Source organism: Hemiscyllium ocellatum, chromosome 6 (genome assembly GCF_020745735.1).
Source record: "Hemiscyllium ocellatum isolate sHemOce1 chromosome 6, sHemOce1.pat.X.cur, whole genome shotgun sequence".
Lineage (NCBI taxonomy): Eukaryota > Metazoa > Chordata > Chondrichthyes > Orectolobiformes > Hemiscylliidae > Hemiscyllium > Hemiscyllium ocellatum.
The window spans coordinates 19,342,918-19,355,672 of record NC_083406.1 but is presented as its reverse complement, the minus strand read 5'-3'; the positions used below and the strand labels follow the sequence as shown (position 1 = coordinate 19,355,672).

Below are 12,755 nucleotides of genomic sequence, written 5' to 3'. Positions count from 1 at the left end.
CTCTGGCCCGAAACGTCGAAGTTCCTGTTCCTTGGATGCTGCCTGACCTGCTGTACTTTAACCAGCAACACATTTTCAGCTCTGATCTTCAGCATCTGCAGACCTCACTTTTTACTTTTCAGATAGCTGCATCAAGTTACTAGAGCTAGATATGTAGCTTTAAATATCATGAATGTATTTACCTTTTTGGTCTAATTTCTTTTTCAGTAAAAAGTTCGGAAACAGAATTGTTGAATTTTGTCAATGATTTGAGGATGGAAGTAGTTTACAATGTAAATAAATATTGCCATCTAGTGGATTGTGGGACTAATTGCAAAAAGGAAGCATGCAATAACATGAGGAGTTCACAGACAAATTGTAAAAGATGTGAAACAAGAGGCTATTTGGACCAACAGGCTTGCTAATTGTATAAATTGCATGTTTTAGAATTTTGAGCAACTTAGAACATAAACCTGTGAAGCAAAACAAATAACAGGTGCAATATAAAAATGTAATTTTTGGGATGTGAGTATCATCTGCCCATCCCAAATTACGCTTAACTGAATGGCTTTCAATGACATTTTAGAGGGAAGTAAAACCACAATTCTGTGATCCTGGAAAAATGAAAAGCCTACATCAGGTAAGAGCAGCAAACCTTTATCTAACAGGTGTATGGTGGCATGGTGGCTTTGTGATGAGCGTTGCTGCCTCACAGCGTCAGGGACCTGGGTTCATTTCTAGCCTTGATGGCTGTTTGTGTGGAATTTACACATTCTCCCTGTGTCTGTGTGGGTTTCCATCAGATGCTCCAATTTCCTCCCACAGTCCAAAGATGGGCAGATTAGGTGGATTGGCCTTGCTAAATTGCCCTATAGTGTCACAGGGATGTGCAGGCTAAGTGGGTTAGTAAATGTGGGATTACAGGGCTACCCCTGGATAGGAGACTCTTTTCAGGATCATTATGGACTGAATGGCCTCTTTTTACACTGTGAGGATTCTATAATATTAATGAACCTGATGTGTTTTACAACAATGCATTAGGTCACAGTCACAATTACTCATCATGATGACAATTTTTTTTTGCTTCACTGATTATCACTAAATATCGCTGAATAAAGACAAATTTTATTAAAGTATTTCACCTTGATTTCTCAAAAGAAGTTGCAAAATATACCAAAGAAAAGTGAAAATAACATTTATACTCTGCCTATTACACAAATGCAGAAATCACACCACACCATGTTACAGTTCAACAGGTTTACTTGAAATCACAAGCTTTTAGAGTGCTGCTCCTTCATTAGGATACTCCTGACTATAACCTGGTCTCGTGTGACTTTTGTCTTGGGTCCACACAAATAGGCAATAGTGAATTTTATTGCTTGTGTGATGCTCAGTATATAGGCCATATATTCAAAGACTGGCAGATTACATCAAGCAACATAACCCTTCATCTGAATGAAACAAGCAAAGTTCTGACAATACCCAATCAGCTCACACTTACAAAACTCACAATACAATGTCTAACATTAGATGATTCTGCGACTGGATGGTTAATGCTGGATCATTCTGAGGGTCTGAAGAATTAAGCTAATTTAGGATTGTCAGTTGAGTTTGCAATGTGATGCACTTGTGTACAGTGAAAGTTAAATATGTTAATACAAAGGGCCTCGGACATTGCAGACTTAAAAGAAATGTTTATACTCTCAACTCAAGAATATTGGTGATAGCCATTCTCTGGTAGGGCAATGCCTTGACCAATTAGAGTCAACCTGCCAGGTTTAAAATGTAGCCAGAGTTTGGCAGTTAACTGTCGGTCAGCATTAACTGCTGCATTCTCCAGAGTAAATCTCTCACAATCTGAATCCACATGCAACCAATCACTGCTCGCCCCTCATAAAGTTTAACTGTGTGTTTTACCTGAATTGAAATTTATTTATTATTGATATTAACAATTCTTGTGAATTGAGTGTACGGTGAAAATCTTTGAAAAATATGCCTTTTTTAAGCAGCACTCACCTTCTGACCTACCAAACATAAGAAGTAGCAGAATGCATTCAGGCCCTTGAGGTTGCCCCTCCATTTAATATTATTGCGGCTGATCTCGTCTTGACCTTAACTCCACTTTCCTGTCCATTCTTGATAACTTTGCAAGTCATTACTAATTAAAATATGTCTATCTTCTCCTTTTACTTACTCATGTCCTAGTATTCACCACAATCTGGAATAGTGAATTCCACAGATTCATGACAGATTCAAGAACACTCCTTGTCAGTGTTCTAAACCTTGTGCTAAAACTAAAACCCTTTGTTCAATATTAAATAAATGTTGATTATTGTTAATATAACTATTAGTGTTAGCCAAATATGATTTTTTTATTAATCTCTGTAACAATTACGAATATGAACAATGCATAGTTACCAATAATATTAGTGAGTGTTGCAATTACTATTAGTGAGAATAACCAGTCAGTATTAACGTTACTGTGCAATAAAATTAAAATATGAATGAATGCAAGTATTAGTCCCACTGAGTGTTTCAGTCTCCAGGATCATTTCCAGGGGGCGGGGCATGGATGAGGTTGGGCGTGTCACAGTGAATAGGCGGGGCTAGAGCGTGGAGGCGCGTCAGAGCTGGGGGCGTGACGATTTGGAAGGACAAGATGTCATCGTGAAGGGCGTGGTTAGAGTGAGAACGCGGGATGAGAATGAGGGGGCGGAGTTCGGGCATGGAAACGGGGTATGAATGCGGGTCACTGCAAAGGTGAAGAGGCGGAGCTAGGGTGAGGGGCGTGGTTAGGAGGAGAAGCGCAGTGAGGACAAGCGCTGGGTTGACGGCGAAGGGGGTGGGGTTAGGAGTCGGTTGTGACCAGGGTGAGGGGGCGGGGTTCTGACGCAAATTGGGGCGTGGGGAGCGAGGGTACGTGAGGGGGTGGAGTTCTGACGCAAATTGGGGCGTGGGGAGCAAGGGTACGTGAGGGGGTGGAGTTCTGACGCAAATTGGGGCGTGGGAAGCGAAGGTTGTGAGGGGGCGTGGTTTGGATTGAGGCGCGTCGAGCGTGACAGGGCGGGGCCAGGCCGAGGGGGCGCGGTTAGCACGACGGGCGGGGTTAGGATGAAGGGCGTGGGCACGGTGACAGGGCGGGGCCGGGTCGAGGGGGCGGGGCCACGGGACGATGTTCACCGGGACTGGCTCGAGCGGCCTGTGTGAGTAACTGAGACCCGGGAGTGGGAGTTGGGGGTACCTCAGGGAGTACCAAGCATAATAGGGAAACCTTTCTGCTGATCTCTCATCCGTGAGGTAGACGGTTCGGCGGGTTAGTGATTGTGAAGCGCGGCCTGAAAACCGAGGCCTCACCGGGGGCGGGGTTCGCCATGAACCAGGGAAAAGGGAGGGTCTGGGACTGGGACTGGGACTGGGACTGACCACCCCGCCCCCACACCCAACCCGTCCGCCAAGGCCAACAGCTCAGCCCCCCCCCAACCCACCCACCCCAAACCCCCTGCCTATCTGACCTCCCCCAAGCCCCCCCATCTCTCTGACCCTCCCAACCCCCATCTCCCTGACGCTCCCCATCTCCCTGACCCCCTAAAAACCCCCATCTCTCTGACCCCTGTCAAACCCCTATCTGTTTGATTTTCCCCAAAACCCCTATCTCTCTGATCCCTCCAACCACCCCTCTGACCCCCCTAAACCCTCTATCTCTCTGACCCCCATACCCCCTCTGTCTGCCCCTCCAACCTGCATCTGTCTGCCCCCCCAAACCCCCATCTGTCTAAACCCCCCATGCCCATCTGTCTGACCCCCCCAAACCCCCATGTGTCTGATGCACCTTCAAATCCCCATCTCTCTGACCTCCCCCAAGCTCCCAACTCTTTGACCCTCCCAAATCCCCCATCTCTCTCACCCCTGTCAAACCCCTATCTGTTTGATTTCTGCCAAAACCCCATCTCTCTGACCCCCAAACCCCCATCTCTCTGACCCCCATGACCCCCCAAACCGCCCATCTCTCTGACCCCCCCACCCCCTCTGTCTGACCCCCAATCCCCCTCTGTCTGACCCCCAATCCCCCTCTGTCTGCCCCCCAAAACCCCCCTGCCTGCCCCCCAAAACCCCCATCTGTCTAACTCCCCCAACGCCCATCCGTCTGACCCCCCAACCCCCATGTGTCTGACGCACCTTCAAAGCCCCATCTCTCTGACTCCCCAATCCCCCATCTCTCTGACCCCCCAAACCCCATCTCTCACCCACCAATTCCCCCCCATTTCTCTGACCACCCCATCCCCCCCATCTCTCTGCCCCCTCTCAAACCCCCATCTCTCTGAATCCCCAAACCCCCATCTCTCTGAACCCCCCCACCCCCAACTGTCTGACCACCCCAAACCCCTGTCTGTCTGACTTACCCCCAAACCTCATCTGTCTGACCTCCCAACAAAACCCCTATCTCTTTGACCCCCTCCAAAACCCCCATCTCTCTGACCCCCTCCAAAACCCCCATCTCTCTGACCCCCTGACCCCTCATCTGTGACCTCCCCTGACCCCCGCCTCTCTGACCCCCCAAACCCCCCCGACACCCCCAAACCCCCATCTCTCTGACTACCCCAAAACCCCTTCTCTCTGACCACCCCCATCTCTGACACCCCTCAAACCCCAAATTTCTGACCCCCCCAAACCTCCATCTATGTGATACCCCCAAACCCCCATCTCCCTGAACCCCCCCAAAACCCCACCTCCCTGACCCCCCCAAACCCCCATCTCCCTGACACCCCCCCAAACCCCCATCTCTCTGACACCCCCCAAACCCCCATCTCTCTGACCACCCACCATCTCTGACACCCCTCAAACCACCCCCCTGAACCACAAATCTGACCCCCCAAACCCCCATCTCCTTGACACCCCCCCAAACCCCCATCTCCCTGACCACACCAAAACCCCCATCTCTACTGACACCGCCCAAACCCCCATCTCTCTGACACCCTCCAAACCCCCATCTCTCTGACACCCTCCAAACCCCCATCTCTCTGACCCCCCAACCCCTCATCACTGACCCCCCCCAAGCCCACATCTGTCTGACCTACCGCCCCCCCATCTCTCTGACCCCCCCAATCCCCATCTCTCTGACCCCCCCAACCCCCCTCTCTCTGATTCCCCCAAACTCCCCTCTCTCTGACAACCCCCCAAACCCCCATCTCTCTGACCCCCCCCACCCCTCATCTCTCTGACCTCCCCAAGCCCCCATCTGTCTGACCTACGGCCCCCCCCCCCCCACAAAACCCCATCTCTCGGACACCCCACATCTCTCTGACCCCCACCAAACCCCCATCTCTCTGACCCCCCCCCACCCCTCATCTCTCTGACCTCCCCAAGCCCCCATCTGTCTGACCTACCCCCCCCCTCCCCCCATCAAAACCACATCTCTCGGACACCCCCCAAAGCCCCATCTCTCGGACACCCCCCCCCCAACCCTCCATCTCTCGGACCCCTCTGAACCCCTCAAACCCCCATCTCTGACCCCCCGAATCTCCATCTGTCTGACCTACTCCCCCAAAAAACCCCATTCTCTCTGATCTCCCCAAACCCCCATCTCTCTGAACCCCCCCAACCCCCATCTCTCTGACCCCCCCAAACCCCTATCTCTCTGACCCACCAAGCCCCTATGTTTCTGACCCCCCGAACCCCTATCTCTCTGAGCCCCCCCCAACCCCACATCTCTGACTCCCCCAAGCCCCCATCTGTCTGACCTACCCCCCCCAACAAACCCCCATCTCTCTGACCCCCCACAACCCCCATCTCTCTGACTCCCCAAACCGCCATCACTCTGACACCTCCCCCCAACCCCAATCTCTGACACACCCCCAACCCCCATCTCTCTGACACCCCCCCCAAACGTCCATCTCTCTGACGCCCCCAAACCCCCATCTCTCTGAACCCCCCCAAGCCTCCATCTGTCTGACCTCCCTCCCGACAAAACAACCCCCATCTCTCTGACCCCCCCAAGCCCCTATATCTCTGACCCCCCCCCCCCGAACCCCTATCTCTCTGAGCCCCCCCTCAACCCCCCATCTCTGGCTCCCCCAAGCCCCCATCTGTCTGACCTACCCCCCCGGCAACCCCATCTCTCTGACCCCCCAAACCTCCATCTCTCTGACACCTCCCCCCCAACCCCAATCTCTGACACACCCCCAACCCCCATCTCTGACATCATCCCCCAAAACCCTCATCTCTCTGACACCCCCCAAACTCCCATCTCTCTGTCACCCCCAAACGCCCATCTCTGACCCCCCCCAAACTCCCATTCTGACCCCCCCAAGCCCCCATCTGTCTGACCTACTGCCCCCCAACAAATCCCTCATCTCTCTGACCTCCCCAAACTCCCATCTCTGACGTCCTCCCCAAACTCCCATCTCTGACGTCCTCCCCAAACTCCCATCTCTGACGTTCTCCCCCCAAACTCCCACCTCTGACGTCCGCCCCAAACCCCCATCTCTGACGTCCCCCCCCAAGCCCCGCATCTCTCTGACCCCCTCAAACCCAGCATCGCTCTGACCCCCCAACCCCCCATTTCTTTGACCCCCCAACCCTCATCTCTCTGACCCCCATAACCCCCATCTCTCTGACCCACCCCAATCCCCCATCTCTCTGACCCCCCCATCCCCCATCTCTCTGACCCCCAAACCCCCCATCTCTCTGAAGCCACCCAAACCTCCATCTATCTAACCTACCCCTCATCTCTCTTACCTCCCCCCAAACCATCCATCTCTCTGAACTCCCCCAAACCCCCATCTGTCTGACCTCCCTCCCCCCAACATACCCCCCATCTCTCTGACCCCCCCAAACCCCCATCTCTCTGACCCCCCAAAACCTCATCAGTCTGACCCCCCCAAACCCCATCTCTTTGACACCCCCCAAACCTCCCATCTCTGAACCCACACAAACCCCCCATCTCTCTGAACCCACACAAACCGCCCATCTCTCTGAACTCCCCAAAACCCCCATCCCCCTGAACGCCCGCAACCCCCATCCCCCTGAACGCCCGCAACCCCCATCCCTCTGAACCCCTGCAACCCCCATCTCTCTGACCCCCCAAACCTCCATCTCTCTGACACCTCCCCCAATCCCAATCTCTGACACCCCCCCAAACCCCCATCTCTCTGACCCACCCCAAACCCCCATCTCTCTGAACCACCCCAAACCCCCATCTCTCTGACCCACCCCAATCCCCCATCTCTCTGACCCCCACAATCCCCCATCTCTCTGACCCCCATCCCCATCTCTCTGACCCCCCACAACCCCCCATCTCTGACCCCCAAACCCACCATCTCTCTGAAGCCACCCAAACCTCCATCTATCTAACCTCCTCCCCATCTCTCTTACCTCCCCCCAAACCACCCATCTCTCTGAAATCCCCCAAACCCCCATTTGTCTGACCTTCCTCCCCCCCCAACACCCCCCTATCTCTTTGATCCCCTAAACCTCCTATATCTCTGACCCCCCCAAACCCCCATCTCTCTGACCCCCCCCAAAACCTCATCAGTCTGACCACCCCCCAAATCCCATTTCTTTGACACCCCCCAAACCTCCCATCTCTGAACCCACACACATCCCCCATCTCTCTGAACCCACACAAACCCCCCATCTCTCTGAACCCACACAAACCCCCATCTCTCTGAACTCCCCAAAATCGCCATCTCTCTGAACTCCCCCAAACCCCCATCTGTCTGATCTCCCTCTCCTCCAACACACATCCCCATCTCTTTGACCCCCCTAAACCTCCTATATCTCTGACACCCCCAAACCTCCATCTCTCTGACCACCCTCCCAAACCCCCATCTCTGACCCCCCCCCCCCCAAAACCCCCATCTCTCTGGCACACCCTAAACCCCCATCTCTCTGACCACCCCCCCCCCAACCCCCATCTCTCTGACCATCCCCAAACCCCCTATATCTCTGACACCCCCCCAAAACCCCCATCTCTCTGGCACCCCCCAAACCTCGTTCTCTCTGGCACCCCCCCCCAACCCCCATCTCTCTGACAACCCCCCCAAACCCCCTTATCTCTGACCCCTCGCAATCCCCATCCCTCTGACCCCCCCAACCCCCATCTCTCTGACCCTCCCAATCCCCATCTCTGACCCCAAAACCTCCATCTCTCTGACACCTCCCCCCCAACCCCAATCTCTGACACACCCCCAACCCCCATCTCTGACATCATCCCCCAAAACCCCCATCTCTCTGACCCACCCCAATCCCCCATCTCTCTGACCCACCCCAATCCCCCATCTCTCTGACCCCGCCATCCCCCATCTCTCTGACCCCCCCAAACCCCCCATCTCTCTGAAGCCACCCAAACCTCCATCTATCTAACCTACCCCCCATCTCTTTTACCTCGCTCCAAACCACCCATCTCTCTGAACTCCCCCAAACCCCCATCTGTCTGACCTCTCTCCCCCCCAACACCCCCCCATCTCTCTGACCCCCCCCAAGCTCCCATCTCTGACCCCCCCAAACCCCCATCTCTCTGACCCCCCCAAAACCTAATCAGTCTGACCCCCCCAACCCCATCTCTTTGACACCTCCCATCTCTCTGAACTCCCCAAAACCGCCATCTCTCTGAACTCCCCCAAACCCCCATCTGTCTGACCTCCCTACCCCCAACACCCCCCATCTCTTTGACCCCCCTAAACCTCCTATATCTCTGACACCCCCCCCAAAACCCATCTCTCTGACCACCCCCCAAACCCCCTATCTCTCTGACACCCCCCCAACCCCCTATCTCTCTGACACCCCCCCCAACCCCCATCTCTCTGACCACCCCCCAAAACCCCCATTTCACTGGCATTCCCCAAACCCCCATTTCTCTGGTACCCCCAAAACCCCCATTTCACCGGCACCCCCCAAATCCCCTTCTCTCTGACACCCACCCCCCAAACTCCTATCTTTCTGCCACCCCCCAAATGCCCATCTCTCTCACAATTCCGTCTCTCTGACCCCCCTCAACCCCCATCTCTCTCAACCCCCTCAACCCACCCCATCTCTCTGACCACCCCAAGCCCCCATCTCTCTGACCTACCCCCCCCAAAAAAAACCATCTCTCTGACCCCCCCAAACCCCCATCTCTCTGACCCCCCCAACCCCCATCTCTCTGAAACCCCCAAGCCCCCATCTGTCTGACCTCCCTCCCCCCCAACACACCCCATCTCTCTGACCCCCCTAAATCTCCTATCTCTCAGACCTCCCCAACCCCCCATCACTCTGACCCCACCAACCCCTCATCAATCTGACCCCCCAACGCTCCCATCTCTCTGACCTCCCAACCTCCCATCTCTCTGCCCTCCCAACCCCCCATCTCTCTGACCCCCCCAACCCCCTTCTCTCTGACTCCTCTAACCTCCCAACCCCCAATCTCTGACCCCCGCAAGCCCCCATCTCTCTCATCCCACCAAACCCCTATCTGCCTGACCCCCCAAACCCCCTATCTCTTTGAAGCCACCCAAACCTCCATCTATCTAACCTACCCCCATGTCTTTTACCTCCCCTCAAACCACCCATCCCTCTGAACTCCCCCAAACCCCCATTCTGTCTGACCTCCCTCCCCCCAACATCCCCCATCTCTCTGACCCCCCCAAGCCCCCATCTCTGACCCCCCCAAACCCCCCATCTCTCTGACCCCCCCAAAACCTCATCAGTCTGACCCCCCCAACCCCATCTCTTTGACACCTCCCAAATCTCCCATTTCTGAACCCACACAAACCCCCCATCTCTCTGAACTCCCCAAAACCGCCATCTCTCTGGCACCCCCTCCCCAAACTCCCATCTCTCTGACACCCCCACCCAAACTCCTATCTCTCTGCCACCCCCCAAATGCCCATCTCTCTCACAACTCCATCTCTCTGATCCCCCCCAACCCCCATCTCTCTGAACCCCCTCAACCCACCCCATCTCTCGGACAACCCCAAGCCCCCATCTCTCTGACCTACCCCCCCACAAAAAAACCCATCTCTCTGACAACCCCCAACCCCCATCTCTCTGACAGCCCCACAAACACCCCATCTCTGACCCCCCCAAACCCCCATCTCTCTGACCCCCACCAACCCCCATCTCTCTGAAACCACCAAGCTCCCATCTGTCTGACCTCCCTCCCTCAACACACCCCATCTCTCTGACCCCCCTAAATCTCCTATCTCTCAGACCTCCTCAACCCCCCATCTCTCTGACCTCCCATCACTCTGACCCCCCAACCCCTCATCAATCTGACCCCCCAACCCTCCCATCTCTCTGCCCTCCCAACCCCCCATCTCTCTGACCCCCCAAACCCCCTTTTCTCTGACCCCCCAACCCCCTTCTCACTGACCCTCTAACCCCCCAACCCCAATCTCTGACCCCCGCAAGCCCCCATCTCTCTCACCCCACCAAACCCCTATCTGTCAGACCCCCCAAAACCCATCTGCCTGACCCCCTCTAAACACCCCATCTCTCTGAACCCACCCAAACCTCCATCTGTCTGACCTCCCTCCCCCCGAAACACCCCCCCATCTCTCTGACCCCCCTAAACCTCCTATCTCTCTGACCCGCCCAAAACCCGCATCTCTGACCCCCCAAGCTCCCATCTGTCTGACCTAACCCCCCAACAAAACCCCAATCTCTCTGACCCCCCCAACCCCCATCTCTCAGAACCCCCCCAACCCTGGGATCTCTGACCCCCCCCCCAAACCCCCAATCTCTCTGACCCTCCGAAACCCCCGATCTCTCTGACCCCCCCCAAATCCCCCATCTCTGACCCCCCCAAACACCCCATCTCTCTCACCCCACCAAACCCCTATCTGTCAGACCCCCCAAAACCCATCTGCCTGACCCCCCTAAACACCCCATCTCTCTGAACCCACCCAAACCTCCATCTGTCTGACCTCCCTCCCCCCGAAACACCCCCCATCTCTCTGACCCCCCCAAACCTCCTATCTCTCTGACCCTCCGAAACCCCCGATCTCTCTGACCCCCCCAAATCCCCCATCTCTGACCCCCCAAACACCCCATCTCTCTGAACCCATCCAATCCTCCACCTGTCTGACCTATCCCCCCTAAACCCCATCTCTCTGAACTCCCCCAAATCTCTGTCTGACTAGCCTCCCCCCCAACACACCCCACATCTCTCTGACCCCCCCCTTAACCTCCATTCTCGCTGAACCCCCCCAAACTCCATTACTCTGACACCCCCCAAACCCCCCATCTTTCTGACCCCCCCAAACCCCCCATCTCTCTGACACCCCCAAACCTGCATCTTTCTGACCACCTCAAACCCCCACCTGTCTTACCTCCCTCCCCCCAACACCCCCCATCTCTCTGACCCCCCCTAAACCGCCTATCTCTCTGACATGTCCCAAACCCCCATCTCTCTGACCCCCCCCACCCACACCCCATCTCTGGCTCCCTCAAGCCTCCATCTGTCTGACATACCCCCCCCAACAAACCCCCATCCCTCTGACCCCCCGCAACCCCCATCTCTCTGACCCCCCCAACCCCCCATCTCTGACCCCCAAACCCACCATCTCTCTGAAGCCACCCAAACCTCCATCTATCTAACCTACCCCGCATCTCTCTTACCTCCCCCCAAACCACCCATCTCTCTGAAATCCCCCAAACCCCCAATTGTCTGACCTCCCTCCCCCCCCCCCAACACCCCCCATCTCTTTGATCCCCTAAACCTCCTATATCTCTGACCCCCCCAAACCCCCATCTCTTTGACACCCCCCAAACCTCCCATCTCTGAACCCACACTAAACCCCCCATCTCTGAACCCACACAAACCCCCCATCTCTCTGAACCCACACAAACCCCCCATCTCTCTGAACTCCCCCAAACCCCCATCTGTCTGATCTCCCTCTCCTCCAACACCCCCCCCATCTCTTTGACCCCCCTCAACCTCCTATATCTCTGACACCCCCAAACCCCCATCTCTCTGACCACCCCCTCAAAACCCCCATCTCTCTGACCACCCCAAAACCTCATCAGTCCGACCCCCCCCAAACCACATCTCTTTGACACCCCCCCAAACCTCCCATCTCTAAACCCACACAAACCCCCCATCTCTCTGAACCCCACACAAACCCCCCATCTCTCTGAACCCACACAAACCCCCCATCTCTCTGAACTCCCCAAAACCGCCATCTCTCTGAACTCCCCCAAACCCCCATCTGTCTGATCTCCCTCTCCTCCAACACACCCCCTCATCTCTTTGACCCCCCCTAAACCTTCTATATCTCTGACACCCCCCAAACCCCCATCTCTCTGACCATCCTCCCAAACCCCCATCTCTCTGACCAACCCCCCCAAACCCCCTATCTCCCTGACCACCCCCCCAAACCCCCATCTCTCTGACCATCCCCAAACCCCCTATATCTCGGACACCCCCCCAAACCCCTATCTCTCTGACCACCCCTCAAAACCCCCATCTCTCTGACCACCCCCAAACCCTCTATATCTCTGATACCCCCAACCCCCATTTCTCTGACCCCCCCAACTCCGATTTCTCTGCCCCCCCAACCCCCACCTCTCTGAACCCAGTCAACCCACCCCATCTCTCTGACCCCCCCAAGCCCCCATCTCTCCAACCTCCCCCCCCCCCCCCCCCCCAAAAACCCATCTCTCTGACAGCCCCACAAAGACCCCATCTCTGACCCCCCCCCAAACCCCCTATATCTCTGACACCGCCCCAAAACCCCCATCTCTCTGACGTCCCCCCCACATCCCCATTGGTCCGATTACCCCCCCAACCCCCTCGAAAT

General features: G+C 55.5%; 1 protein-coding gene across 1 annotated transcript in view; it reads left to right on the top strand.

Moving 5' to 3' along the window:
• Window positions 1–3,119: 3,119 nt before the first annotated feature.
• The window catches only part of ubac2 (UBA domain containing 2), a 266,984-nt gene continuing 257,348 nt past the window's right edge, over window positions 3,120–12,755 (top strand). Inside the window, exon 1 of the mRNA XM_060825853.1 lies at window positions 3,120–3,182. Within this exon, the coding sequence (XP_060681836.1) occupies window positions 3,152–3,182 (31 nt within the window). The 5' untranslated portion in view covers window positions 3,120–3,151. The remainder of the gene's footprint in view (window positions 3,183–12,755) is intronic.